This window comes from Aspergillus flavus, chromosome 2 (genome assembly GCF_009017415.1).
Source record: "Aspergillus flavus chromosome 2, complete sequence".
NCBI classification, from domain to species: domain Eukaryota; kingdom Fungi; phylum Ascomycota; class Eurotiomycetes; order Eurotiales; family Aspergillaceae; genus Aspergillus; species Aspergillus flavus.
Genome location: NC_092409.1, coordinates 3,768,783 through 3,794,587, shown reverse-complemented (window position 1 = coordinate 3,794,587; position 25,805 = coordinate 3,768,783). Strand labels below are relative to the sequence as shown.

At 48.3% G+C, this 25,805-nt stretch overlaps 8 protein-coding genes across 8 annotated transcripts; 3 read left to right on the top strand and 5 right to left on the bottom strand.

The window, feature by feature from the left end:
• Positions 1 to 231: 231 nt before the first annotated feature.
• Positions 232 to 1,166, bottom strand: F9C07_2579 (putative GNAT family acetyltransferase; the record flags this gene model as incomplete). Its single annotated transcript, XM_041284804.2, has 2 exons — positions 232 to 906; positions 1,137 to 1,166. The coding sequence occupies 2 exons, from the start codon at positions 1,164 to 1,166 to the stop codon at positions 232 to 234; spliced, it is 705 nt and encodes a 234-aa protein (XP_041143040.2).
• Positions 1,167 to 1,998: 832 nt separating this feature from the next.
• On the top strand, positions 1,999 to 4,722 carry F9C07_2226047 (transferrin receptor; the record flags this gene model as incomplete). Its single annotated transcript, XM_041289904.1, has 2 exons — positions 1,999 to 4,476; positions 4,537 to 4,722. The coding sequence occupies 2 exons, from the start codon at positions 1,999 to 2,001 to the stop codon at positions 4,720 to 4,722; spliced, it is 2,664 nt and encodes an 887-aa protein (XP_041143039.1).
• Positions 4,723 to 5,403: 681 nt separating this feature from the next.
• On the bottom strand, positions 5,404 to 12,247 carry F9C07_2130077 (uncharacterized protein). The gene is made up of 3 exons (XM_041289895.2): positions 8,336 to 12,247; positions 6,696 to 8,270; positions 5,404 to 6,630 (listed from the first exon to the last, which is right to left on the bottom strand). The coding sequence occupies exons 1-3, from the start codon at positions 9,214 to 9,216 to the stop codon at positions 5,688 to 5,690; spliced, it is 3,399 nt and encodes a 1,132-aa protein (XP_041143038.1). The 5' UTR covers positions 9,217 to 12,247; the 3' UTR covers positions 5,404 to 5,687.
• Positions 12,248 to 13,161, bottom strand: F9C07_2277740 (putative mitochondrial F1F0 ATP synthase subunit Atp14; the record flags this gene model as incomplete). The annotated part of the gene is made up of 3 exons (XM_041289894.2): positions 12,248 to 12,770; positions 12,871 to 12,952; positions 13,024 to 13,161. 3 exons carry the CDS (start codon positions 13,159 to 13,161, stop codon positions 12,508 to 12,510), a joined length of 483 nt encoding a protein of 160 aa, XP_041143037.2. The 3' UTR covers positions 12,248 to 12,507.
• A 794-nt stretch (positions 13,162 to 13,955) lies between these two features.
• On the top strand, positions 13,956 to 15,008 carry F9C07_2583 (transcription initiation factor; the record flags this gene model as incomplete). The annotated part of the gene is made up of 1 exon (XM_041284809.1): positions 13,956 to 15,008. The coding sequence occupies one exon, from the start codon at positions 13,956 to 13,958 to the stop codon at positions 15,006 to 15,008; it is 1,053 nt and encodes a 350-aa protein (XP_041143036.1).
• A 725-nt stretch (positions 15,009 to 15,733) lies between these two features.
• On the bottom strand, positions 15,734 to 18,680 carry F9C07_2584 (altered inheritance of mitochondria protein 21; the record flags this gene model as incomplete). The annotated part of the gene is made up of 2 exons (XM_041289893.1): positions 15,734 to 17,673; positions 17,738 to 18,680. The coding sequence occupies 2 exons, from the start codon at positions 18,678 to 18,680 to the stop codon at positions 15,734 to 15,736; spliced, it is 2,883 nt and encodes a 960-aa protein (XP_041143035.1).
• Positions 18,681 to 22,561: 3,881 nt separating this feature from the next.
• F9C07_2585 (clathrin-coated vesicle protein) lies at positions 22,562 to 24,034 on the bottom strand. Its single transcript, XM_071510979.1, has 5 exons — positions 23,874 to 24,034; positions 23,781 to 23,796; positions 23,448 to 23,543; positions 23,058 to 23,396; positions 22,562 to 22,996 (listed from the first exon to the last, which is right to left on the bottom strand). The coding sequence occupies exons 1-4, from the start codon at positions 23,908 to 23,910 to the stop codon at positions 23,096 to 23,098; spliced, it is 450 nt and encodes a 149-aa protein (XP_071363880.1). The 5' UTR covers positions 23,911 to 24,034; the 3' UTR covers positions 22,562 to 22,996; positions 23,058 to 23,095.
• A 153-nt stretch (positions 24,035 to 24,187) lies between these two features.
• Positions 24,188 to 25,799, top strand: F9C07_2586 (uncharacterized protein; the record flags this gene model as incomplete). Its single annotated transcript, XM_071510980.1, has 4 exons — positions 24,188 to 24,350; positions 24,403 to 24,451; positions 24,501 to 25,548; positions 25,605 to 25,799. The coding sequence occupies exons 1-4, from the start codon at positions 24,308 to 24,310 to the stop codon at positions 25,797 to 25,799; spliced, it is 1,335 nt and encodes a 444-aa protein (XP_071363879.1). The 5' UTR covers positions 24,188 to 24,307.
• Between the last annotated feature and the right edge of the window lie 6 nt (positions 25,800 to 25,805).

The following is a 25,805-nucleotide window of genomic DNA, read 5'->3' as shown; positions in this document are numbered from 1 at the left end:
ATCTCTTGGATTGAGAGGTCAGGTATACTCCTTCTAACCGTAGATTGAGTATCCAGGAATTCTGGATGCAGTATGGTATCCATTCGAAGAGTACAAAGACAGCACCAGGCTGACACTGAAGCTCACGATATTAAGTTAAGCACAGTCGTTTCCTCGGATCAATAGGCCCATTAAGAACCTTCTAGCTTATTGCTTAGTAACGTTGGAGATGTTCTTCCTCAGGCCGTGAAATCAAAATTGTTCACTCGACCCTTTCTTCGACTTCTTCTGTTGCTGTGTTTTCCATTCTCGGTCCAGCATACCGAAGATTAACAGATCATGCCAATCTCCATCGTACCAGATAGCCTCTCTTTGGCGTCCCTCGAATTGAAATCCCAAGCGCTCATAGAGGCGCGTTGCGCCCGGGTTATAAGAGAAAGCTTCAACTGCGATGCGGTGCAAGCCAGCTTTCCGAAACCCCCAATCTACCACCCATTCAATCGCTTCGCTTCCGTAGCCATGATTCTGATAGGGCTTGGCAATATCGATGCTGATAGAACTTTTGCGATGATGGCCGTGACCCGGCTCATCCTTTTTGAGAGCAATAATCCCGATCGACGTCCAGATTTCCTGGGGAGGGCCGGCCGTACCAGGCTGATCATGGACATTCTGGGTTGGTAGTAAAATGATAACTGCTAAAAGTGCATCCTCCATGAGATGTTTCTTGTAGCCATTTAATGTATCACGCTTCGTTTGAGGTTTCAACAGTGTCGAGTTTGAAGTCGCGTACGATAGGGGGTCAGACTGGATGGAGTGAATGAAATCATCGTCTTCTGGTGTATCTTCAACGGCTCGATAAGCTAGTCGCCTGGACCGAAAAGGGTTGATATTGGCCATTATGGTACAATACGTATATCGCAATGTGAACTGGACAGTTCACATGATATAGCAGGCGAGTCTTGTTCAATTTTAAATGAAGGGTAGGATTTAAATATACGAAGAGAATCTGAGATTTAACCGGAAAGAGTGCCCGCCATATATTGGACAACCGATATGGACATTGGATGTACAAATGATTCGACCCACCTAACAGTGGGTCAAGTCCTTTGACAGAAAATATAGAGATCGAAATTCATGAATACTTAGATGGGACGTACCAACGTAATGCCGTACATTAGTTCACCCATGGACGATCCCTCCTAGGGCAGTTTTTTAACCCTAAGTTCGGGGTCCAAATCTAGCATCCAACGATTGTGAGTGCTGGTATAATGTGTTTCTTGTGGCATACTGGATGTTTAGAGGAGGCCAGTGTCATATATAAATAGGAGAACGAAAATGATATAGAATTAGGGTATTCAATGAATGAGAAACGTTGGCGTCTGATATACTTGAGGCATAAATATAGCGGTATGTACGGTATGGTAATAGTAATCTAGAACGATCAACGGTCATGGTCAGGTGAATCTGCTTTTCTATCGCGCTCTTCGCTCGTCACTCATTCAAAGTAGTTGAATTGATTAAAGATTCTTATCTGCATCCATGGAGCCTGCAAGGGGTCTGAAGCTCCACGGTCATTCCGGACGATGTATGTCTGGTACAATAAAGACTCAGGGCAAAGAAGAAAAAAACCCTTCTGCCTGCTTAGGATCGGAGTGCCGAGCGTGGGTCTTAGTTCTCGTTTCGCCTGCGCCACGCTTTTCGACTGCATTCTGGGGAAAGGACAACGACGACGCCTCAGACTTCCTTCGACTCTATCTATCATTTACTAATTAAATATCGACCTGTTAGAGACCTCTCCTTTTCGCGGACCGCTACCCCTCTACGGTCCCTTTACCCCTTCTTTTCTTTATTCCCTTTCTCCTAAACTGTTTTTTCTTCCAGTCCTTCCTGCCTTCACTCCGATCTGGGAGCATGTTTGCGGCTATCACTCCTTTTTCATCCAGATCATGATCCCGCTTAGTCCGGTATCTGTGACTCGGTCCAACTCGCACGGCTCCCCGGAGCCCCAGATCTTCCACCATGGGCAACGACAGTAAGTTCGAATACGAAGCCCTCCCTATTCCCTCCTACGAAGAAGCCGTTGGTGCCCGCCCGAGCTCCTCCCGATCCAACCTCGGCCCCGAAGCGAACGACGAATCCGAGAGGCAAGGTCTACTTCACAATGTCGACGATGTCACTGCCCGCGAAAGTGCCAGGCCCAGGCCTCATGGATACCAGCCTCCTACGGTCGAATCTGTCCGAGATAGCCTGGATGGTCTCGACTCCACGGGCGCCGACTCGGAAAGGGGCTCACTTGAAGAGTTGCAACGGGAATTACATGAGATGGACGTGGAGGACGGCGATCAACAATCGTCCCAACGCTCTCGATTATTACGTTCTCGATTTTCGAAGCGAATCAGTAGTTTGACGCGATCCCTATCTGCCATTCATCTTCCTATACGCCGATTTCTGCCGAGTTTCCGCTTTACCATTGATCTTAATGGCGCTCGTACAAACATGAGAACACACGGATGCATGATCATGTTGCGCTTATTTGGGCTATTCTTAGTGGTTTTGGTCGTCTACATCTTCTTCGTGTCGGATCTTTTCAATATGAACTCGCGATTTATCATGGGCCAGTCTTATAGTGCGGCATCCGTGGAGAATTTCGTCCAGGGCCACGTTAATGAAACGAATATTGCGGAGAATTTGAAGAGAGTCACCAACTTTACTCATATGGCTGGTACCGAAGGAAGTTATGCGCTGGCGGAATGGGTGAAGCAGGAGTTTAAAATCGCAGGCCTGGATGATATTGAAATGGAGGAGTTCCAAGTGTACTTGAATTACCCCAGAGATGACGGGAGAAGAGTCGCTATTGTCGACCCTCCTGATCTCTTCTGGGAGGCTACACTCGAAGAAACGAACGAGGAAACGCCTGTGTTCCATGGGCATTCCAAAACAGGAAATGTCACTGGCCCTATTGTTTACGCCAATTACGGTTCTCGGGAAGACTTCCGGTACCTCGCTGATCAAGGAGTCACTGTAGAAGGCTCTATAGCACTCGTGAGGTATTACGGGTCCGAGTCAGATCGAGCTTTGAAGATCAAAGCTGCTGAACTGGCCGGCGCGGTGGGATGCATCATCTACTCTGATCCCTCTGAAGATGGCTTTGTTCGAGGACCAGCCTATCCGGATGGACGCTTTATGCCGGAAGATGGTGTCCAGAGAGGCGGCGTAAGCTTGATGTCATGGGTGGTGGGAGATGTTCTCTCCCCAGGTTTTGCATCCACACCGGATGAAAAGAAAAGACTTAAACCAGAGGAAAGCCAAGGATTGACCAGCATCCCTAGCTTACCCATCGCCTGGCGCGATGCTCAGAGGCTCTTGCAGGTTATCAAGGGCCATGGTTCTCAGGTGCCTGCCAAATGGGTCGGTGGTGTTCCCAATGTAGACCAATGGTGGACCGGAGACGGAACGTCCCCCAAAGTCAACCTCATGAACTTACAAGACGAGGAGGAAAGGCAGCCTATTTACAACGTTCTCGGGAGAATCATCGGTTTGGAACAACCGGAGAAGAAGATCATTGTTGGAAATCACCGAGATTCATGGTGTTTGGGAAGCGCGGACCCGGGCAGTGGCACCGCTGTTTTCCTCGAGGTTGTGCGAGTCTTTGGCGAGCTCCGTACCTTTGGCTGGCGTCCGCTCCGCACTATTGAATTTGTCAGCTGGGATGCAGAAGAATATAACCTGATTGGGTCCACAGAACATGTGGAGAAGGAATTGGAGGCACTTCGTGACAACGCCTATGCTTACATGAACGTTGATGTTGGCGTTAGCGGTAACGAGTTTGAAGCTTCGGGATGCCCGCTTTTTGAACGTGTTGTGACGCAGATTCTTGGACGCATATCGGACCCGGTAGCCAACGAAACTCTGAAAGAAATTTGGGAAAAGAAACAGAAGAAGCTCGGTCCCCTCGGCGCCGGAAGTGATTATGTGGCATTCCAAGATATTGCTGGAACCTCCAGTGTGGACTTCGGATTTGTTGGGGAGCCATATCCCTATCACAGTTGCTATGAGAACTGGGACTGGATGGTACGGTTCGGAGACCCCGGTTTCCAGTATCACAAAATTCTGGCTCAGTTCTGGGGATTGCTCATTCTTCAATTTGCTGATACTCCAGTCTTACCCTTTGATTTGGAAGTGTATGCCGATCACATTGCTTCATACGTTATCGATCTGGAAAAATATGCCAAGTCCCAGAACGTCCCGATTGCCCATGACGCTTCCAGTGGCAAGAGCAACCGTGAGGTCACTGTTACTTTTAAGCCTTTATATGATGCTGCCGCTAAGGTCAAGGATGATGCAGCGCAGTTCCAGCAGTGGGCCCGTGTTTGGCACGACACAGTGTTGGGCACTGGGGGTTTCGAAAACAATGTGATTGCGGCTCAACGGATGGATCATAATGCTCGAATGGCTCGTTTCGATACTCATCTGTTGGATGATAGGATAGATGGCGGCGTAAGGAGTTCTTAACTTGAAGTTTGGATTAACAGATGTAAGCTAACCATTTATCACCAGGTGCCTAATCGTACGCAGTTCAAACATGTCCTTTTCGCGCCTGAGCTATGGTCCGGATATGATGCGACATTTTTCCCTGCCATTCGAGACAGCATCGATTCGCGCAATTGGACCCTGACCCAGGAATGGGTTGACCGGGTTTCCGACATCCTGCGCACTGCAGGTGATAAACTCCTGCATGGCTGAACCTTGCAGCTTGCCTACTCTTTCTACCTTCGTTTTATCAACACATCTCAATTTCCGATATCCTTACCTCATCATTCGATACGAACGTCCACTAAATCTCTATCGCATCTAAACACTGCCTAGATCTCCTCCCGCTTGTTTCAGCGCCTTCTGTATATGTCTACCTGTGTTCCTGTCTTGCTTGTTTGTTAGCCTTTGTGGAGAAATGTAGCTCTAGGAGCCATTGTATCATCCGCCATCTCTCTACTGACCTTCATCAAACGGTCTTTTGTTTGGTCTAGTGGTACGTCCGGTAGGCATTTTGCTCCTTTCCGCACTATATATCCACCCATCCCTGCATAACTTCTCCCTTTGTTATTATCTTACTGTATGTATCTTTCTGGTCTGATGGGTGACCGTACAACTATCCCATCTGGTGTTTATTTACTGGCGAAAGGTCAGGCTTTTCCCTGACTCGGAGCATAGGAGTAGTGGGTCCAGGATCAATAAATGTTCAATTGCCCGCAACACCATCCAAGTGTTCCTGATATAAGAACCAATGCCTCTTAGGAGATGCTGGGCAGCAACCTATTACAGCGCCCTAGTCCAACATATCTTATTAGGGATTTTGACCGAGGCCTAAACAGGAATAAGGCACAAGGTTCAAACTTTGATATATGATTCCTCTTTTATTCCATGATTATAAATTCTAAAAGGGGCCCGCTACTATATACAAAAAAAAAAAAAAAAAAAAAAAAAAAAGAACCCGATATCTCATAGATATATTACATAGGCAGTGTTGGTATACAACAGCTCCCATCACCCAGACAGCCGAACACCACGCTCTCGTTGAAAAAGACAGCACCTGGAAAAGCAAAACGTTTTTCGAAAGAATCAGCGGCGGGAAAGACAGAGACACGGCATATTTACATATTGCGCGGATCTCTTTGCCAGCATCGCTATTACGGCAGCCCTGCTGCACCGGCTCATTTTCTGAAGCTTTCAACGCCCAGCGTTGGGGTTTCGACCATTCGATCGCAGGGTACGCCCTCGTCGCGTCGCCGGGCGAAGAAACTGTCGCATTCCGAGACAATTTGGGCCCATTCGGCAAGTGCGCGGCCCACGTACTTGCTCGCAACAAGTGGGTGGCTTATTGCCGGCTCCGGGGCTGGTTTACTGGAACCCTTCCCGGATTCCGAGCCGGTGTTGGTGTTCTTTGAGGTCTCTGTCTCCTTGGCTGATGGTGAGCCCTCTCGGGCGTCATCGCTCCCAGCTTCTTCCTCGGAATCTATCTCAGATTCGTCGTCTGCGTCCGCAGATCTACGAAGCTGCAGGTGTAGCTGGGCTGCCACAGGCAGACAGGGAGTGAAGAGGCGCTTGTTTTTGCTGGGCCATTGGGGCCGGTCCATCCACTCCAATGAGAACTTGAAGGAGTAAGGCTGGTGTGCTGTCTTGGGTCGGGAGAGTTCTCCAGAACTATTATTTGACCGGGAAATCTCATCCATGCGTTTGTCGGCAGATGCAGCGCTATCAGACCCATTTATGTCTAATGACTCCTCCGAGCTACTTGCAGGCGATGCCTCGCCATTGGATTTCGAGGAAGAGCTACCGAACATGGCTTTCAAGAGATTCCATCTCTTTTTAGGCGGCTGCGTATCAGATGTAGACTCTGTTTTTGCGGAGCTGCCACTTATAGAGGCTGCGCTTTGCTCGGAGGGTGCCGCAGGGATGACGCGGTCGAATGAGACAAAAAGACTAGGTGGAGTGAAATGGTTGTCACACCGGATGATGATGATTCTGCGCCCGGGTGCTGGCGTACAGGGCGCTGAAGATAGCGGTACCGTAAGTTCCTTTTCAGCTTTTGCTTGAAATGTCAGGTAATATTCCCAAAGACTTTGTAATCGGCTCCCAAGCACTTCATAGATTGTTCTATAGCAGTTTAGTTAGTATTGTTCTCTTCTCACATCTATATTCCTGAGAGCTTATACACTTACGAGTCGAGTGGTGACGGGTCTCCGTTAAATCTACCCAATCTCCAACAAAGAAGACGATGAAAGTAGGCACGAACCATAGGACTCCAGTGACAGAAGTAATGGTAAAATAACGACTCTTTCAAAAGGAACCCTAGGCAGAGGTCTGCCTTCCTCTCTTCCGAAGCGGTCCATGTGCTCCAAATACAGAAGAGAAAGGAAAACACACGAACCTCAGTGAGAGAGTTATGGCTTTGCATCATCCGATCGCAAACTTCGAGCCAGAATTTCCAGTCAAACAAGTCCGACTTGACCGGCTGGGAATATCGTGTTATTATGGGAATGACTTCTTCAACGAAGTCACAAAGTAAAAAGCAGGCATTATGATCGAACAGCGAGGTCTTTCCAGCGGCAGTTTTCATAACCATAGCAAAAGACTCGGCATATAACAGACGGGCATGGTTTGGCTCAACGGAAGATTCAGAGAGAAAGTCGCGTAACAATATGATTAGACGGTTTTCGGCCATCGATCGATGGCTATTCGCAGCTCCCAAAGGAAGAGCCGAGACCGAAGCATCAGCGCCTTCGATGAAATCGTCGAATGTGATTGCGGCAGCAGTGTGTGAGTTTGTAGGCGCCTGGGGGACTGACTGTTTATAAAGTGTGTCCTCCAGAACGACAAGAAGTTGTGCGTGTATTGGCAATAAGCCTGGCGCCAAGACACGCTTGTCTTTATCGATTTCTGCAGGCAACGCATCAGCGTACAGGATGTGTATATATTTAACAAATACAAAAAACAAGTCGCTATCACGGCCACCCCACCGTGAAACCCAAGGGCTCTGCCACCGAATCTGAGCCGTGCTTAAAGGAACATCGGGCTTTCGGCGGAGATAGCGAACTAATGGCGTGTGGCCATGGAAGGATAACGAGCGAAGAGCCGCCGGGAAGTTTAGGGCCAGGTCCTGTGTGAATGCGCGCGCATTGCCACTGCCATCTACATTCGACTGGGTGAGAACCCGTCGGAAGATATTAGGCGGCGTGTTCCACAGCCGAACAAGAATGTCTGCCACTCCAGGGCAAAAGAAAAACGCGTAGGCACAAGCTTTTCCGCAAAAGGCCACCAAGCTAGCCGGAGCGTGTCTCATGGACATCCGCTCTACCACGAAAGCCATTTGAGATAGCAAATTTTGCGTGAAAATGTTCCTTATGTTGTGATGAATCGATTCGACGAGAAAATCTGAACTTCCAGACGAGCCCTCCGAACTTTCCGAGATCGAGGTTGAAGCATGCTGTAGAGGCTTCGGTGAATTCCCATCAGATGGCGGCGATGGAAAGGGGATCCTCCATTCAGGCCGAGTCATGATCCCGACAACAGCTTCTAGATACACCGGCCTGTCAGTGCCGGATATCGATTGATTATGTTTCCCATTGAGCATCTCCAACAATCCTATCCACCACTTGTTGAGGATATTAACTCGACGATCCAGGTCTTCCGGCCTCAATGACTTAAAAGACGGGTGAGAATGATTACGATTGAGGAAAGGTAGAAGTGAAGAGCGGATGACGTTGGCCTTCAAAGCACTGGACTTAGATTGAAATCTGAAATAGTTAGTCGCCTGGATCTGCGCGAGTTTCCACTTGACCAGCATCCCACCAACACTCACTTTTGAAAATCAGCCTCAAGGCCACGAAAAACACCCCAGAGTTCATCCTTCTTGCGCGCGAAGTCTATGCCGGCAGAAGCAACCGCTGTCTTGGGCATTGGGGGAAGGACCGGAGTTGTCACATTGAGCGACGATGTAAGCTTTTCCAACGAGTTCTTAGCCGTTAGCGTGAAAGGTGACGGAGTGTTACTATTGGGGGTCGTGGGACTATCCGCTTGGCTTTGTGTTACAACCGCTACCATCGGCAGCCGAGGTCGTTTGTTCAGGATTGTTCGCCTGCGCGTAGGGACAGCGGGATCGGACTCTGTTACTGTGTCCAGCGGAGTGAGACCCTTGGATTGCGACGCTGGCGAGCTTGACAGGGATTGCTCCTCCGCACGCAATGTCCGCCCCCTCGAGCCCTTAGCGGGCGGAGAGGGAGATCTACTAGGAGAGCTTGACTTCCACGGTTTGCGGGCGAGGTTGACCAATCTTCCGGACATGGAGCGGGCTTTAGAGGGGCGCGCCACAGGCTCTGGAGCCCTTGTTTCCGGGACTTTCGTCGTCTCTGGGGCTTTCGCGGGAGCTCCGGAGAGCTCCGTGCTGGCAGGATCGGTCACATCTTCGGTAGAAACACTAAATCGAGAGACCGTAATGGTCGATTTGTCCTTGTTCCGGAGTGAGGTTCGCCTTAGGATGTCTTTGCCCGCTGCGACATCCTCCTTGGACAGGGATGTGGAATCCTTCGGGTAGGTCAGGTCTGAGAAAGTCCTCCGGAGAGTGGGAGACGCGGATTCCGAAGCGACGAGGTCGGGAAGGTGGTTATAACTGGCGGAGTGGGGCAGCAAGACATGTTCACCATCTCGATGATTGTTTGGTGTCTCGAGAGAAAGAGGAGACATGGTCAAAAGTAACCAATGGTGACTATAGGTCCAAGACAAGGGAGAGTCCTGGAAAGATGCACATCTCCCCCAACCGGGAGCGGATCGTAATTGCTGTTAGCGAGGGAGACCAGCTCCTCCATATACTATAGGCCCACGTCGAAGGGTATCAGAGCATGTACGAGAGGGCGCCCATGAATTGCATCGAATATGGCGGTGTTGTCGCAACAGGATCGCAGTGCAGTAAATGTACAAGTCGGCGAGTAGGCAGAAGTACTATTGCAAGTGATCAGGTTCAACAAATGATGCGCAAGTTCCGCAAAGGGGTTGAAGTTGACAATTTCGCTGGAGATCCAGATTATAGAGTAGTATGGGTTCACAGTATATCCGACTAGGGTCCCTCGTTAGTCGATATTGCAACGAATGGAGAAGAGCGCGGGCGGTTGATCGACGGACGGTAGAATTTCCGAAAGTAGAGTTGGAGAAGAGCGGAGAATTGATTGGGGGAGGGGTGTTACGGTCTTTTTTGGGTGGTATGAAAACGAATGACAGGGTTTGGCCACGCTTGTCGATTCTCCTCTTCTTTTTCTTGAATTTCTGATTGGAAAGGTAAAGGACAAGGTCAAGAAGAAGAAGAGAGAGAGAAAGGAAGGGAGGCAAACAAACCGACGGGGAGCGGAGGAGATAGGGAGCCGCAGGGAAAGATTTAATGGGGATTTTTTGGAATACTAATGGAACCATTTAATACTTACTGTCTAGTTTAGTTTCCACCTCCCGTACCGTTCGAATCCAGGGTCCGAGTTTCGTGCGAATATGAGGTAATATCTCTGGACACTTCTCTTTCACAGAATCTCGCTCCTTCGTCCATCTCTCTCTCTTGTTGATTTGATTTTATATTTGATATTTTGAGTTGCTGTTGTCCATCATACATACATGTCCGAGTACGTATGCATCCACGTAGGTATGTACAGAAATGTACGGACAGGTATCGTTCAGGACAAACCTCGTCCTCTCATACTCCTTCCAGGTTGGGTATTTTTTCAGTACTCGGAATCTGAGCGACCCGACCCACGGTTTCACTAATAACCAAATCAAATCTTATTGACTGAATCTCGTTTAAAACTGGCAGTGCCCTTTTTTTCCTTTATTTTTAACCTTTTTTGCCCTGTTTTTTTGACTTTCTGACCTTTGTTCTTCGCTCTTTGACTCTCGGTTTAATTTTCCATCACGATTGTGTTTACTAGTCGTGCCATGGATGATGGTCTAAGCCCCATCTGCAAGGCTGGAGGTAAATCATTGAATAGTCCAGCTTACTATCCATATATATAGATACCACTAACAGAACAAAACACACGATTATGAGTGGATGAATGAGATCTGACTCTCATGCTAGTATCTAAGAAAACAATTCAGCGGTAACATCATTTGAAAATAATTGGCAGGTTTCTTTCAATCTCCCGTATGGCCTGGGCAGCTAGAGGTATGTAGGTAGTACTGGTAGATACTGTACTGTACTGAACTGTACCTGAGGTATGTTACTGAATACAATACCACTGAGATTCGACATATCCCATCCATTTGCGCTTGCATGCACGTCCAGCGAAGACCTGCAGGTAACAATTGAGTTGGTCCGTCAGCCTTCTCTTGGAATTTTACGACAAAGCGACTCTTCAATGGAAAGGCAAAGAAATCGGACGAGGACAGCCTCTTTTCCGATTATGTATGCACTTGAAATGTCAAGGCCCCCTTTTCTTGAGTTAGCAGGGTGCGAATCCCACTTAGCATCATTGTTATACACAAGGTAAACGAAAAAAGGGGGGAGGAGATTAATGAAGTGACAACCCCATTATTCAATTTAATAAAAGTATTATGGTAATGGACACCGTCTTTGCCTTACCGAGTATCTTCTTCTGTCGCTTAAATTTCGGCTTTCTGAGCTATCATTCTTGTAGGTACATGACTGTACATGCATGTAGTATACAATGAGCACATGTATACTTACTTAAAAGAAACAGCAGATTAGGTACACTTTGTTCCCATAAATCTACTCATGTATAGCTGCCAAATCTTAAACAGAGCCACTAAAGTCAATGAAGGAAGAACTATTGAAGGATAAAAGGATTCTGAACAGCCTAGTGGCAAATCGCTTAGGATTCCTCCTGGAATGTTGTACAACTAATCACAGTTGGGCAACCTTCGGATGTCTCCCAGACGAGTGTCATTCTTTATGTCATTGTCCGACCAACAGCATATGGGAATCTGACGATCTCTCGGCGGCGCCGTCATCCTTTACTCCGGAAATCTTTTTCTCGGACCCCGTAGATAGTCGAAGGACAGGGAAGTGTGGCCTCGATATCAACTAGTCCCACTTTCCATTGATCGACTATGCAGTGTGCACGCAATCTTAGCCCATCCATTTGGAGGATAGACTAACGAGTCACCGTTATCGTGTTCTGGGCAGTGGTTACGGATACACCTGTCCAGCGGATCGATTCAGACACTTAAAAAAGACGCACAGAGAAGGCTGGGGAAGGGCAATGGAGACTCTGGCGGTCTGACGTGATGCGATATGGAGCTGTCATATCTCCCTTCTCCATCTAGGCAGAAAGTGTCCCTAACGCAGGACGCTCCACACTCAACGAAGTAGGTTTGTAACTCAATGGCGATATCTTGTTTTTCTTTCCGAACGTCGGACACGTTATCGATCGTTGTTTCCCCGGTGTGCTCGGCTTGTGTCCCCTGTATGGTAAAGGTAAATTTTATATATAGAATTAATAGGCAAGAAGCTCGAGTTTGACTGAGCTATAATCCACGGTCATGTGCTATACTGTCAGGTATGGCCCTTTATGGCTGGTGGACTTTTCATGAGTTGCGCAATTAGTTCATCATTGCAGGCTGTATCAGCATCTACCTGATTCAATTCCTGTTCGTAGTCGCCATTGCGTGTTCAACACGACGATTCGCAGTGCGTTATCAGTCAAACTTTTGAAGTTGCAGTTGGATACCTGCAAGTAACAATACCCCGGTCCCACGGGCGGCCTAGTATTCTAAGGCCAACATTTACACCGGTTCATCTCATCCAAAACAAAGTTAGAAAAAGGGTTACAAAAGACACAGAACGTCAAAGATAATATTGATAAATGCGGAAAATAGGACAATGCCGGTCGATTAAGAAAAGGAAAAATTCATATGCTCCAAGTAGGTTTAATTTACAAAGTTCACTCAGGACTCAACAACAGGAAGCATATTCTGTTCTCATCCCATTGCCCTTAGGCCCCGATTTTCCCAGACCTTGTCATAGAAACAATAAACCTAGTGGGCGGCGGGAGCCTCCTCATCCTCCTCGAACCAGCTCTCCTCAGCGGGGGCAGCCTCACCAGCGGCGGCCTGGCCCTCAACCTCAACTTCCTGGGTCTCGTAGGACTTCAATTCATTGGCAAGGTTGGCCTCCTCGGGGGACTTGGGGGCAGCGGGAACGCTGAACTTCTGGACGTGAGCTTCGGCGTCACCGGGCTTGACGGGAGTGGGCTTGAAAGCACGGAGTTCACGAAGGTAGAGGTCCTGAACGGGGTCGGCTATTACAGTGTCAGATTTTGGCTTGTGAGGGATGGCGATGGTATCTCGTCCGTCGTTTCACCGGATCGAAATGGCTAGTCAAAGATAGGGGTCACATACCCTGACGAACAGCGGAAGTCAGGAAAGTGCGGCGAGAAGCCGAAGAAACCTGTTGCCGAGAGACGCGGGCGAAGAGAGAGCGCTATGGAAGGGTCAACATCCTCCACTTAGGAGACAAGTGAGCGAATAGAAAGAGAATCGGTATGAACTTACAGAAGCTCTGAGAGACTGGGACATCATGGCGGCGGGGGAGGTGGTAAATGAGGGGAACCTGGGGTGGCTTGCGAAGACAGGTGATGGCTTTCGTCCGTGAATCCGATGTTGGAAGTTCGACGTTTCTTCGGGAGACATCGGCTTGGCAGCTGACTCAGCCGTGCGGCTCTTCCCAGCATCTAGTTACTGCCGACATCTTTTAGTCAGATACTCGTTTTGCCTCTTTCTCTTTCTTTCTCTCTTCTTTCCAACCCCTCACGAAAGTCGCATCTCCGTCTTTCGTTCTACACGGCTCTCCCCCCTAGGAGCTCGGTACTCGACGTTGCTCTGCTCGTCTCGATCGAACGATCTCACTTGCAGCGGCTACCTGTCAGGTTCCACGACCCTCTTTCGTGAGACATCTCTCACGGAGACCTTGACTGGTTTATCGCGGTCGGACAAGCCTGGCTTCGAGGCTTTGAGAATTCTAGGACGCCAAAGCAGGAGATCTTTCTACTCGTTTGATAAATCCGCGAGGTTACTTTACTCTGGGGACTGTTGCAGAATCAGGAGTGGAGGGCTTCCTGGAAAGGTATAGCATTTAACTGAGAATCTGGTCCCTTTGAGATTTAGGAGTGATGGCTGTGGATTTTCAACAATATGTCCTAAATTTCATTTGGGTGCCTTCAAGCTAACGTGGTTACGAAGGCAGTGACGCAGAAACGTGGCTTGCATACTAGTCAGCGATTTGCGCCCCTGTCATTCTCTCCTTTTTATGGTACATTCGAAGTCGAGTGTTGCCTTGATCGTACTTTTGTCGGAATACAGCCGCCAACCTGTATTCACCATTCTTCGTTCGCTTTTGTGCTCGCAAACATAATCTTCCCATCTCTGCCAAAAAGTTAGCGAAACGCCGACGAGAACGTATCGAGTTCGCTATACAGTCTCGCAAAATGGCCACCGCTCCACCCCAAGCCAGACCTGAACCAGGTCAGTGGAAAAAGAATCTTTCGCATCATCTTATCTGTCCCGAATGCAAGGAAGTCCCGCCCAATCTAGAGTTTCCCGGGTCGCACGAAACTGTATGCGGGTCTTGTGGTTTAGTGCTCGCTGATCGGGAAATTGACATGCATTCTGAATGGCGTACTTTCTCCAACGACGATCAGAACAACGATGATCCATCTCGTGTCGGAGACGCTTCAAATCCCCTGCTTAACGGGGACCAACTGGAGACCCAAATCGCAAGTGGAGGCTCTGGCCGTGTTCGTGACCTGTATCGTGCTCAGAACAAGCAGTCGAGCGAGAAGGCGAACAAGTCTCTTCTGGCTGCTTACAAAGAGATCGGTGCTTTGTGCGATGGGTTCAGCATCCAGAAGAATGTCGCCGATACCGCCAAATATCTTTTCAAGATAGTCGATGATGCGAAGGCCTTCAAAGGGAAGTCCCAAGATGTGATCATTGCGGGTTGTATTTTCATCGCTTGCCGTCAGTGCAAGGTACCCCGTACCTTCACCGAAATCTTCGCTGTCACGAAAGTATCGAGAAAGGAAATTGGCCGAATCTACAAGGCGCTGGAGAAGTTTTTCACGGCACAAAACCTCGAAAGGAACAACGCCGTGGTGTCAAACGGTGGAGTCCCCGATCCCAACGACACATACACCGCAACAACTTCCACCAAACCCAGCGACCTGTGCAACCGTTTCTGCAATCTACTGGATTTGCCCTTCCAAGTTACCAGTGTATCTTCTGCACTTTCTGATCGTGTCACAACCATGGGAGACCTGGCTGGCCGATCTCCTCTGTCGATCGTTGCAGCTTGTATCTATATGGCCTCGTATCTGATGGGGCACGGCAAAACTGCCAAAGAAATCAGTCAGGTCGCCCATGTCAGCGACGGAACTATCCGCGGTGCCTACAAACAGCTTTACGCGGAGAGAGAGCGCCTGATTGACCCGGAATGGATCAAGGACGGAAAGGGCGACTTGAAGAACCTACCCGCCAGTTGAATTGGCCTTTTATCCTCTCCCCACATAGCGCTTGGGAGTGAAAAATTGCTTCCTATTAGATGATGCCAAGCCCCTAACAATACCATGATACCCAATCAAAGAAGAAATTTAATATAAGAACGGGAGGCAGAATGGAAAGAGACCAATCCCGTCCTACCCACTGCTCACCCTAATTGTTCTGCTATTCTGATGTGATTGGACACGTTCATACAATCGTGATGTTTCCTTTGATCCAAGTTGCAACTCCTAGTAGTATCAAAATTGCAAAACCGTGTTTGCCTGGTTTGCGTTAGGTATGTTACCTACCCTTACAGTGGCCCCTTTTTCCTCTGTTTTTCTCCCTGTCTTCTTCATATTCTGCTCAGCAATTGGTATTGATGTCACATGAGAGTACCCTTATATATAGCTTTTGTTTCCTGGCCAGGAAGAACACAAATGGGATAATTGATCGGGAACCTTGTGCATTGAATACTCAATATGTAATATCGTAGCTGGATGTATCACTACTATTATTAGCTCGGCGTAGATTGCCAATGAGATATACGAACTGTACTCGTTACCTAGGGCGGGATTACGTCCAATGAAGGACTTAAAGATTCTTGGTCAGTAAATTCTATGACTGCTACACCGTGACAGGCGGTAGTTTGTCCTTTACTGGCTGGTAAAAAGAATAAACAGGTAAACAACAAAGGCAACGCAAGACGACTATGCTTCAAGAACTTTCCTTAGTTACCCTCCGAGGGCCGCTTTCCGTCGGCTGTCGCAGCCGCAACTTCAGCAACATCCTCTACTCCTGATTCGGCTGATGGTGTGCTCGGCGTTTTATCAACATCAGTTTCCGCAGATATTGCCTCAGAGGATGCATCAGGTTCATCTCGCTTAGTCGTGGGTGCCACGACAGGTCCCTCACCATCGAGGGAGCTCGTTACCGTGTGAGCCGCTTCTGTGAATGTCGGTGGCTGGGTTTCAGATGGGGTTGAGTCGCTCGATGATACAGGATCCTCTTTGGGGGATACTGTTGGTTGAGGATCAGTCGACTCACCGGCAGTGTTCTTCGCTATCGGCGGAGCCATGGTGTTATGTTCTGACGATGTCGTGTCAAGAGCACCGACTTCGTTCTTATCCACCTGTTTTTCACTACCAACAACCAAGTTACCAGCCTCATTAACCTCCCAAACATTCCAAGTTTCAGTGATCCTGACTTCCGAGATTGTCGGCAACTTTGCAGCCACATTTTCAGCGGCCGGTCTCCTCCGTGCGGGCCCACGGGCCCTTCCCTTGCGAGCATCACTTAGAGGGGCTTTTTCTGCCGGAGGCTCCTCTGTTTTCTTCTCTTGTGGCTTCGGTGGTGCTTGAGGGCCCAGCTGCAGACGGGAATTTAGGTCTGACAAGAATCCTGCCTTCAAGGCAGCGATCTTGCTACCTCCCGGACGGGCCGGCACTGCTGGCTTCGGCTTGGCCGCGGCATCTTTTGGCTCTCCACCATTTCCAGGGAACACAGGCTTAGCCGGCCGGGTCGGGACTTGGGGCTTGGGACGGTCAGGAATTGAAGGTGGTTGTCGTTTTTCAGTGGGCGAGGTGACTGGCTTTGTAGAAGCATCTACTGGAGGGGCCTGTTGAGGACGCTTCTGGGGTCGAGCTGGAATGCTAGGCTTCGCTGGCACATCTGGGCTTTTAACCTCTTTCTCTTCTGCCGGCTCTACTGTAGTAACCAGTTTTTGGCTTTCCGGGGCATCTTCCCAGATGTCCCTGCTGGGAAACCGCTGCTTGACAATATCTGGGCGTGAAACAGACTTCTCATCGAGATACCCTTCTGATTGTAGAATCTGTGACGCAACCTTGTGTGGGTCAACGCGGTTAGCCTGACTTCTACGGAAGGACTCCTGCTCCGGAGTCTCAAAGTTTTCGTTCTTAGGAACATCCGGTGTAGACACTGTAGCGTGCAACTGCAAGCTATTCGGCGAATCCTCCCAAATGTCTTGACTAGGGAACCGGTGCTTGAGCATATCTGGTCGCTGTTTGAAGCGGTCGGTGGTCGAAAGAGTTTTTTTCTCTGCATCATCATCTTCCGGGAACAGAGGCTCATATTCTTCAACATCCTCAAGTGGGGTGTGTGTCTCTTCCCGCTCGTCGCGCGAATTGTACCTTGCCAGAGTTGGCAGACTGTTGCGGTGGCCCGCAGTTCTGCTGTTCGAGCGACTATGGTTGACGCTTGGGGTATGACTCCTATCGACTTCCATACTTTCCCTTCTGTCGAATGTTGGGGACACGGCGGGGTGCTGGAAAGCGGATTCTGGGCGCACTTCATCAGCTGCCAGAATAGGCTCATCTTCATCTACTTCACCCTCCCCATGCTTGCCAGAGAGTTCTTCGGGACCTGGAGTCTGAGCGAAGCCATCAGGATGGTGTAGATGATGGTATGGTTCGTCAACGTGTATCACCCCAGGTTCTTCTGACTTGTGAGCGGTATCTTCAGAGGCCGCAGCTTGTTGCTGGCCCTCAGTCTCGGCCGAAGGCACACTCTCCTTACGCAAAGGTGACTCAGCAACAAGGCGGGAGCCACGGCGCGATTCAGGCGGCGGTGATGATAGACGGTGAGTGTACTCATCAGCGGCAATGTAACCAACCTCCTCTTCTGGAGTTCCGATTACAGCAGGTGATGTGCCTAAGTTTACTCACTGATCAGCTAACGTTGCATAGTAAATTCCAATCCCATTTAAGTAACTCACCAAGTCCACTCCCGGTGACAGCAGAGCCCCGTACAATCTTGTTCAGATCATCACTACTCAACGCCCAATCTGGCCGTGGCGATCCAACTCCAGGGCCATATTGACCCTGCTCTTCCTTGACGTATTCTTCCGGGTGTTTTTCATACCAGGCTTTCTCGAACTTGTCATTAGTTTGTACGCCATGACCGTGAAGACCATAGCTTCCGGGCGGAAGAGAAGCGTCACGACCACTCCGAGTTCGGTTATGACTGCGGCCAGAGCGCTGGCCCGGGTTCTGTTCTAGATGGTATGGACTTGGGGAAGGGGCTTGTACATCACCCGCATTAGGGTACATTGGAACCCTAATCCCATGCTCATCGCCGTTCATAGATAGTCGGCGATCAATGGAAGTCGAAGAGTCCGCACGCGAGTAACTTGTTCGAGACTGTAACGAGCGAGTTGGTCGTTCATGGTCATCAGGAGCGGGGGATGATGTCCCACCAAGGCCTGCTGCTGCAGCCTGACGAGAATCCGTACGTGTGACGGCTTGCACCTTGGCTTTGGCGCTAGAAGAAGGTAGTGAAGGCCTTGGCGCATGGAGCTTCAGATCACTACCCACGTTGCGCATCTCTGCGGGAGTCGAATGGTGGTTCTCGCGATGACTATCGGAGATATCGTCCATGTTCAAAGCTTCGTATTCATTGCCTTCTTCACCAATTGAAGGTATCGTCACACTCGGAGGTCGCTGCGGCACATCCTGGGAAATTGTGCGACTCGAGCTCGAGCCATTGGGTGGCTCATTCAAGGGAGACGGGGCGTAGCTATCTCGAAGAGGAGACACGGAGCGATCAAAGCGATGAGTGGGACGTGGTGGGATCTTGGGCACGTCTGCGGGTGCAAGGCCCTGCTGGTTAGGGGACCTTGACGGTCGAGGCGGGATGACGGGTGGGGATTGTGTTGTCATGACGGATGGAACCTAGCAATCCGAGCAGGTGTGGACTAGAAGATACACTGCTGATAATGTTAGTTTCCTTCATGCCAGGTTGAGAAGGCTCCTCGGTCACATGGGCAGATTCGGGGGGGGGGAAGAGAGGGGCAATGCGGCGCAAGTGAAGCTACAGCTAGTAGGATAGCTTGTGCTGTACACAGGGTCAAGGTCATTTGAAGGGGGAGGGAAACGATTTTGTTACGAGCTCCCTGTCTCTCCAATTTGGTAGGATTTGAAGTGGGAGAAATCCTATTGGAAGGAGAAACCATCTTCGGAGCACCAGTCGTAATCAGAGATAGTGGTAGATAAGATCGGTGTATGCAAAGCTGATAGCATTCTTGGCCGATCCCCCCAAAAGTTTTGAAAATGGTCTTGCATTCTTCTGTAGATTGAGGCAAGGATAATGCAATAGTTTGCTGCATTGAAAGAAAAATAAAGGGGGAAAAGCAGACAAAGGGGGATGAGCGAGTTTACTCACCAATGTTGCGACAAGAAGAAGCAAGCACGATGGGATTGTAGAGCTGCCTGATTATAAACGGACAATGAAGTAGAGGCAATTGAGTGGCCAAACGGAGTTAAGGATTTCCCAGTAAGAAATCCTTGTGGGAACGAAAGGTCAAGGATGAGAGTATGTACGATAGAAAATGACGATGAATGGAGAAGAATGGAGAAAAAGCAGTGCCAAAGGTTCCAAAGACGCAGCAGGAGCAGAGATGATGTATGACTACCAGTGACCTTTGCCGCAAAGTGGCCGTAAACCCAGTCTAACCACTTCCTTCCTGCCACGGCCCACCGCCCCATCGCGTGACGCTCTCTGACGCTATCAGACTGCTCCTTAAAATGGTACGGAAACCGTATGGTAACCGTTCACGGGCTGTGAGCCAACGAGCGTCAACCGTTGCAATTACAGACTCAGCTTTGCTTCCTCGTGAGGTTTAGTTGGTCCCGCTTGAAGTTCCTTTTTTCAGGTCGATTCAAGGGCTTTTCTCTTTTGATTTTGTGCTGACGTTGTATTTTTACTTTTTCGGATTGGATCCCCTTTTCTAATAAGAAGAGTTTGTTTGTCCTTTTTGCCTATTTGCAGAGTAAATGAAGGTACCATCGAGGTATCCATACTAGTTAAAGATAGGCATAGCCTTCATACTACCTAGTGATCTGCTGTACTCAGTAAATATCTTGTATAGGAGGACCTACCAGTGGCCAATAAAACAGGTAACATTCAGTGATACCTCCTTTGGGTCCGATTATTCCTGGAGTATCTACCAATGAGAACCGAAACTCTTGAGGGGAAGGGAGATGATGGATGCATGTCTGCAGCTGCCACCATAGATTCGTCTTTTTTCTTTTTCTTTTTCTTTTTTTTATCGGCCTTCTTCGTTGAGGCATTTCTTTTTGGGCTCTGATATGCATTGTTCCACCTAGATGCAAGTATGTACAGTACCTGGGTAGCAAATTAAGTAGTCCATGTTTTCAAATTAGTGTTTTCGATGGCTACAGTTACATGAGCATAAATTAGAAACTCTCGTGGAAGCCTTAAAAATCACTCATATTAGAGATTATCTGGATGATCCATGTTTTGACAGTACCAGAAAAACCGGTCTCTTCCATAAACATCCGATTAATACTGCGATCATGCTTTCATTCATTGTGAAAAATCCCTCTGCATTTAGAACGACTCCTTAACCCCCGACGGTTGTTCTTGGGCTAGACCATGGATCCACATCCAAGGTATTAATAGTCACCGCGCCACGACCCTGAGATGTGATCAGTGATACAGACCCAGTAATACTCTACCTTATCTCTGTACAGAGTAGTAACTTTAACTTGATTATAATTCCCCTTTCTGAGAGTGGTTGTAGTGCCCCTCCTGTGGCTGTGCGGCGTATCCGCACATGGTCTTATTCACAGGTCTTGATCGACTCCACGTACAAGGCCATACAAAGATGCATCTATTAGTTCTCTGTACGGAGTAACTAGTACTACGGCTTGCGGAATACAGTGGGTATATCGATGGTATCTGAGTCTGGCTGGCCGAGGCGGTGAGAGGGTCTTGACTCCCGCATTATCATTTACATCATGAACTACTTCCATATCACACCTTTTGATGGCATTCTCAGTACTGTGTAGTATCGTTTTGACTTGCATCAGTGGAGACTGAATTTGAAAGTAAGGCAAGGCATACATGCTGTTCTATCATTGTTAGACCTGACCCTGACTGTACTCACGAGATACCTCAACGACACTGAAATCTAAAATCCACTATTCAGAGTTTTGTTCCTCATATGGTAGTCCTATTGCTCATCTAGAAAGGAGTTTTAGTTTTATTTTTTCACCGGGTCCACTGTGGGGATGCCTCCGTTACGCCTATGGGTCCACAATCAATAACTGCCAGCTTTCAGCCTTAATCTGGTCTCGTCATCCTGACCATATCTACTGTCTTATCTACTGTAATCTGGTAGAGGTTTCCCTCGGCTACGATAACCGCCACAGAGTGGGACTCCATGTACCAGCATCAAAGGAATACGACATCCAGTGTGTGGCCGATGGTGTGTCCTGGTATATTGTACGGCAACTAAGCTGTACCAGTAGCAGTTGCGGTATTCGCTTTCGTTGATTATTTTCTTGCGGCGTAATCGATTCAAAGTTAGACCGGCAGACCAAACTTTCAAATATATCATGCCTGCATCCAATTTTGAGGACTTGATAACTGAGCATAGGTACCTACACTGTATTCCTGAATACATAAATAAATCCGTCAACAGAATCCAGCCTCGTACCCTATAAAATCACCGTGATAAATACAATATAGCTCAGGTAGCCTAGACCCTAGCGACGCATCAACACGGACACGCAATACACCAGACGACCATATCAGAGTCCAACATTTCGATGGGAAAAGTCCAATCAAATCTTTAGCTGTTGGCGCAGCCCCTCGGGAACCTGCTCAACAGGAACAATCATCTGCCTCTGCAGTAGCAGAAATCTGCCTCGAACGATCTATTTTCTTTACTGCGAGACGAAAGGTGACCTTCCTACCCTCCTTTCCAGGCTAGTTCGGTCTTCAAAGCCTTATCCGCGTCAATGTCTATTCATTGAAGTATCTGATTATGATAATCGGGTCTTTGGGTCTGGTTTCACATGACCTTACCTTTGTTACCAACAATGGTCCACATTGCACTGTATTTGAACCAGGATATCTAACGACAACCTGCTTACGGAGTACCTACTAATACTAGTGATGTATGTACATTATTCCCTAGTACTACTCCACTAGTGATACTTGAGCTCCCCTGCCGCGGGGTAACGAAGTCTGACCCCTCCAGAAGGAGTAATAGCCATGACGTAGGAACGAATGTTCGAGACTCTATGTAGTGTTACTAGAAGTTACTCATAATGCTGATTCAACAAATGGCGGGGTATACGATTCGAGGAACCAAGGCAGGAGTCGGTAGTACGTGCAAGTAGCCTCCAGAGGAGAAAAACATTGGATTGTCGTGGGATGGATATGCTCCTTTGGGGTTGCCGCTGCATGAACCCAGATCACATGGCAGGTCACAAAACAAGTGTTGGCAGGGATGTCGAACAACAAACACATACAGCAAAACAACACACTCGCTGCAGTGGTTGATCCCTGCGCTATTGGGTGTAGTTTAGCACACCTACTACTAGTAATCTGTTGTTCTACATACTGCATGTGCTGCCAGTACCCACCTCATACTCATAACGATATTGTAGACTTAGTATACAATATATGTATGTTTTCTTGTTCTATTAGTGCACACATATTCAATTTCCCTGATCCGTTTATTTTCCATTTCTTTACTCGGTAAATCCATACGACTAGGCCATGTAACTTTCACCCTTCAAATAAATTCATTTTCATCACCAGGATGCTAAAAGGGTATTCTCGCTAGGTATACTGGTAAGGATACAGGACTCGTCTAAAGCTTGGTGTAAGGCAGACTGTTCAGCAGACATAATAGAGACAGGCAAAGAAAACAAAAAACAAGACCAGCACAAATCACCGCAGCAGGAAGACAATTGGACCAATCTCTTCCAAAACACTCACTCGCGCCTTGAACCTCAAGAAATTCGAGGGTGAATCTTTTTTTTTATCTTTTCCTTTTTACCCAAACCAACACAACATAATGATAATAGTACAAAATACCTGTTAGTAGCGTCGTCGAGGACGATATCAATTCGTGATCATGGCGCATTCAACACAGACATATACCTCATACTCTCTCGCGGTTCCATTTTGATTGTTCTTCTCTTCGGCCTGCTTTAATTACCTGTAAGGCATTGCCGTCAGCACCACAAGCGTTGCTTGTCGGCATGAGGAGCCAGACATACCTCAAGCCATAGCCCACAAGATTCCATGTTGACTTCTCCTAGACAATCATTTGCGCAAGCCCTTGGCCACCCAAGGTCTTACTTCCAACAAACTCCTGGCTCTTCAAGCCTGCCAAGGCATAAAAGAGACCGGCGAGAAGGAGGAGAACCGCTGCGGCGATCAAACTCGACGCACCGGAGACAAGACTGACCCATTGCAAGGCACTCATGACAACGTACATGGCAGCGCGCATCCAATTAGTGGTGAAACGTCGAATAAAGGTGTCGAACTTTTCGGAGGTAGGGCAAATTCTGAGCAGAAAAGGAACCTCGATGAAAACGAGGACGAATCCCGAAACACTGCGCATGTGAGCTTCTTCCACATTTGAGTTGTCTGGCGATGAATCTTACAGGCATAAGATGCTGAAGACGATGCGAACGGCGTTAAACGAAAAAATGTTGGCAATGCCGAGGGCGATGCATAGGACAATGCATACAACACCCGTCCTGGTTCGAAACAAGTCAGCATTTATTTCATAACAAGCTTGATCTGATGCTAAGAATGCCGTAGGGAACGATTCGCTGTCACTTCTGGTTTCCCATCGTCGCGGCTCAAACAAGTGCCAAGCACATCCGTTGGAAGGACCAGGCAGCCATTGTTTCCTTGGATTGCGCTTTGCGAAGGGAGCGAAATCAACTGAAGGGCGGTAGGGCACAGATGAGAAGTCAAAAAAGGTTACAAACCATTGTCCGTAGATACCTAAGTACGTAGTAGTTGTTAGCTATCTTTTCCGTTCCTTGCGATCGACAAGAAGTAAACACAAAGTGGGTTCATACTGAAGTTTCTCGAGCGGAATTCCTCAGCGAACGTCATGACGAAGGATGAAGAACAAAAACAGAGCGCGCAGATAGCTCGAAAAGCTTGTAGAAGTCACTTTAGGTTGAAAGGATAGTTGATTATCTGGTGTTAGGTTTGTAGAAACTCGTGGTCGCTGGAGTGTAAGCTGTGGCTAGTGGAGAGTTACTAGACATGTACTATGGGCCAACTTGCCAGATCAGGCCGATCACTTCACCGCCTATGGCAGAATTCAGGCACCATATCGATTCGCCCGTTTATCACCGATAGCTACTACTACTAACAATTAGTTCTCCCCAATGAGGTATTATTTGGGACTGTAACCAACACTTCCACCCAGGACCAAGCCGATCAAATAGGCTTTCGTGTTAGCTACTTTCAATCTTGGTTACTAGTACCCGGACACAGTGCAAACATGGATCCTACTAGTTCCAAACACAACCGCAATATTTCCAGATGTAAGAACAATCAATAAGTTGCAGCATCGACATTGCCGACTGACCTTCCCAGCATCACGGCCCCGTAGCTCTACCAAAGGCCCACTAGATGATCCAAATGAGTAAGCTACAGCAAGACGTTCAGCAGAAAACCATGCTGATTTCATTCAGTCCACTGAATGCACAGGGTGCACTTCAGCCCCAGAATACAGCAGACGCTGGCGGCTACACTGGAGCTTCATTCACTGAATTAGATCCATTAGCACCGGATGACTTACCACAAACCTTGGGAAAAGATCTTTCGTTCCTTCTTCGGTACGACATTTATCATTCGCTCTCTCAGGTTGACATTCCGCATACCTTGCGGTCTGAGTTCATTGGCCTCACATCCGAAGAGTCGCTGTCTTCATGCCTCAGCAATCTTGAGAGGCTGCTGGCTGAAGGACACTTCCTCCTTGCAGCCTATCTTTCGGCAACGATCTTGACATCCTCTTTAATCTCGTCTAGTGACATAAAGATGATTTTCTCGCTTTTCTACACACGGTTAGCATGTCTCGAACTGTCTGGAAATACCATCATTGCAGCACAAGAATCAAAAGCACTAGAAGACCTAAGCTCCACCTTCTACTATGTGGATCAAGCCTCCGCTACGTCAGATGTAGAAAACGAAGAGAAGCATACAAATTACCCTCGTCATATTGTGCCGTGGCCGCTACGTGTTCTCGCTGTCAGGCTCCAGAGCATTGGGTTTGGTGATTCACGCAGGGGCATTGGAGGTCTATACGAAATTGGACTAGAAGCGCGGAGGGAGATCATGCGGCCAGACCTGAGTCCGGCGGAACGAAGTATATGGAAGGAGAGACTCTCAGACCTTGGAATTCGGAGTGTCAATGCATTGATTGAAATGGGTGATCTCAGTACCGCCAGAAGATCTCTGCACAATTTGCAAACATCAGGGTCGGATGAAACTAACAAGCTAAGAAAGGTGCTCCTTTTCCTTCTGATCGGCGACATTGATGCAGCGAAGCAGCTTTCTGGTGAATCAGACGAAACTGGAATTTCTATTTCCAAGCCACTTCTGAGCATGGCTGAAGGCCACTACGATGATGCAGTAACAGAATGGCAAGCTCTTCTAGAGAGCGGTTCAAAGGGGACCGATACGGCCATAATATCCCAAAACATGGCAGTATGTCTATTATACACAGGGCGGTCAAATGAGGTATTCTTGGCCTTAACTTGTTGGTACATTGGAAAAACGGCTAATAACAGTTACAGGCCCGTCAGGTTTTGGAGTCATTGGTGCATGGCGGACAGTCTTTTGGCGGTCTAATCTTTAACCTGTCAACCGTCTACGAGCTCTGTTCAGACAAGTCAGGGCAGTTGAAGGCCGGGCTTGTAGACCTTGTCGCCAAGGAACCTGCCACAGGACACACCAACTTGGATCGACCCAATGCAGATTTCAAACTGTGAAACGTA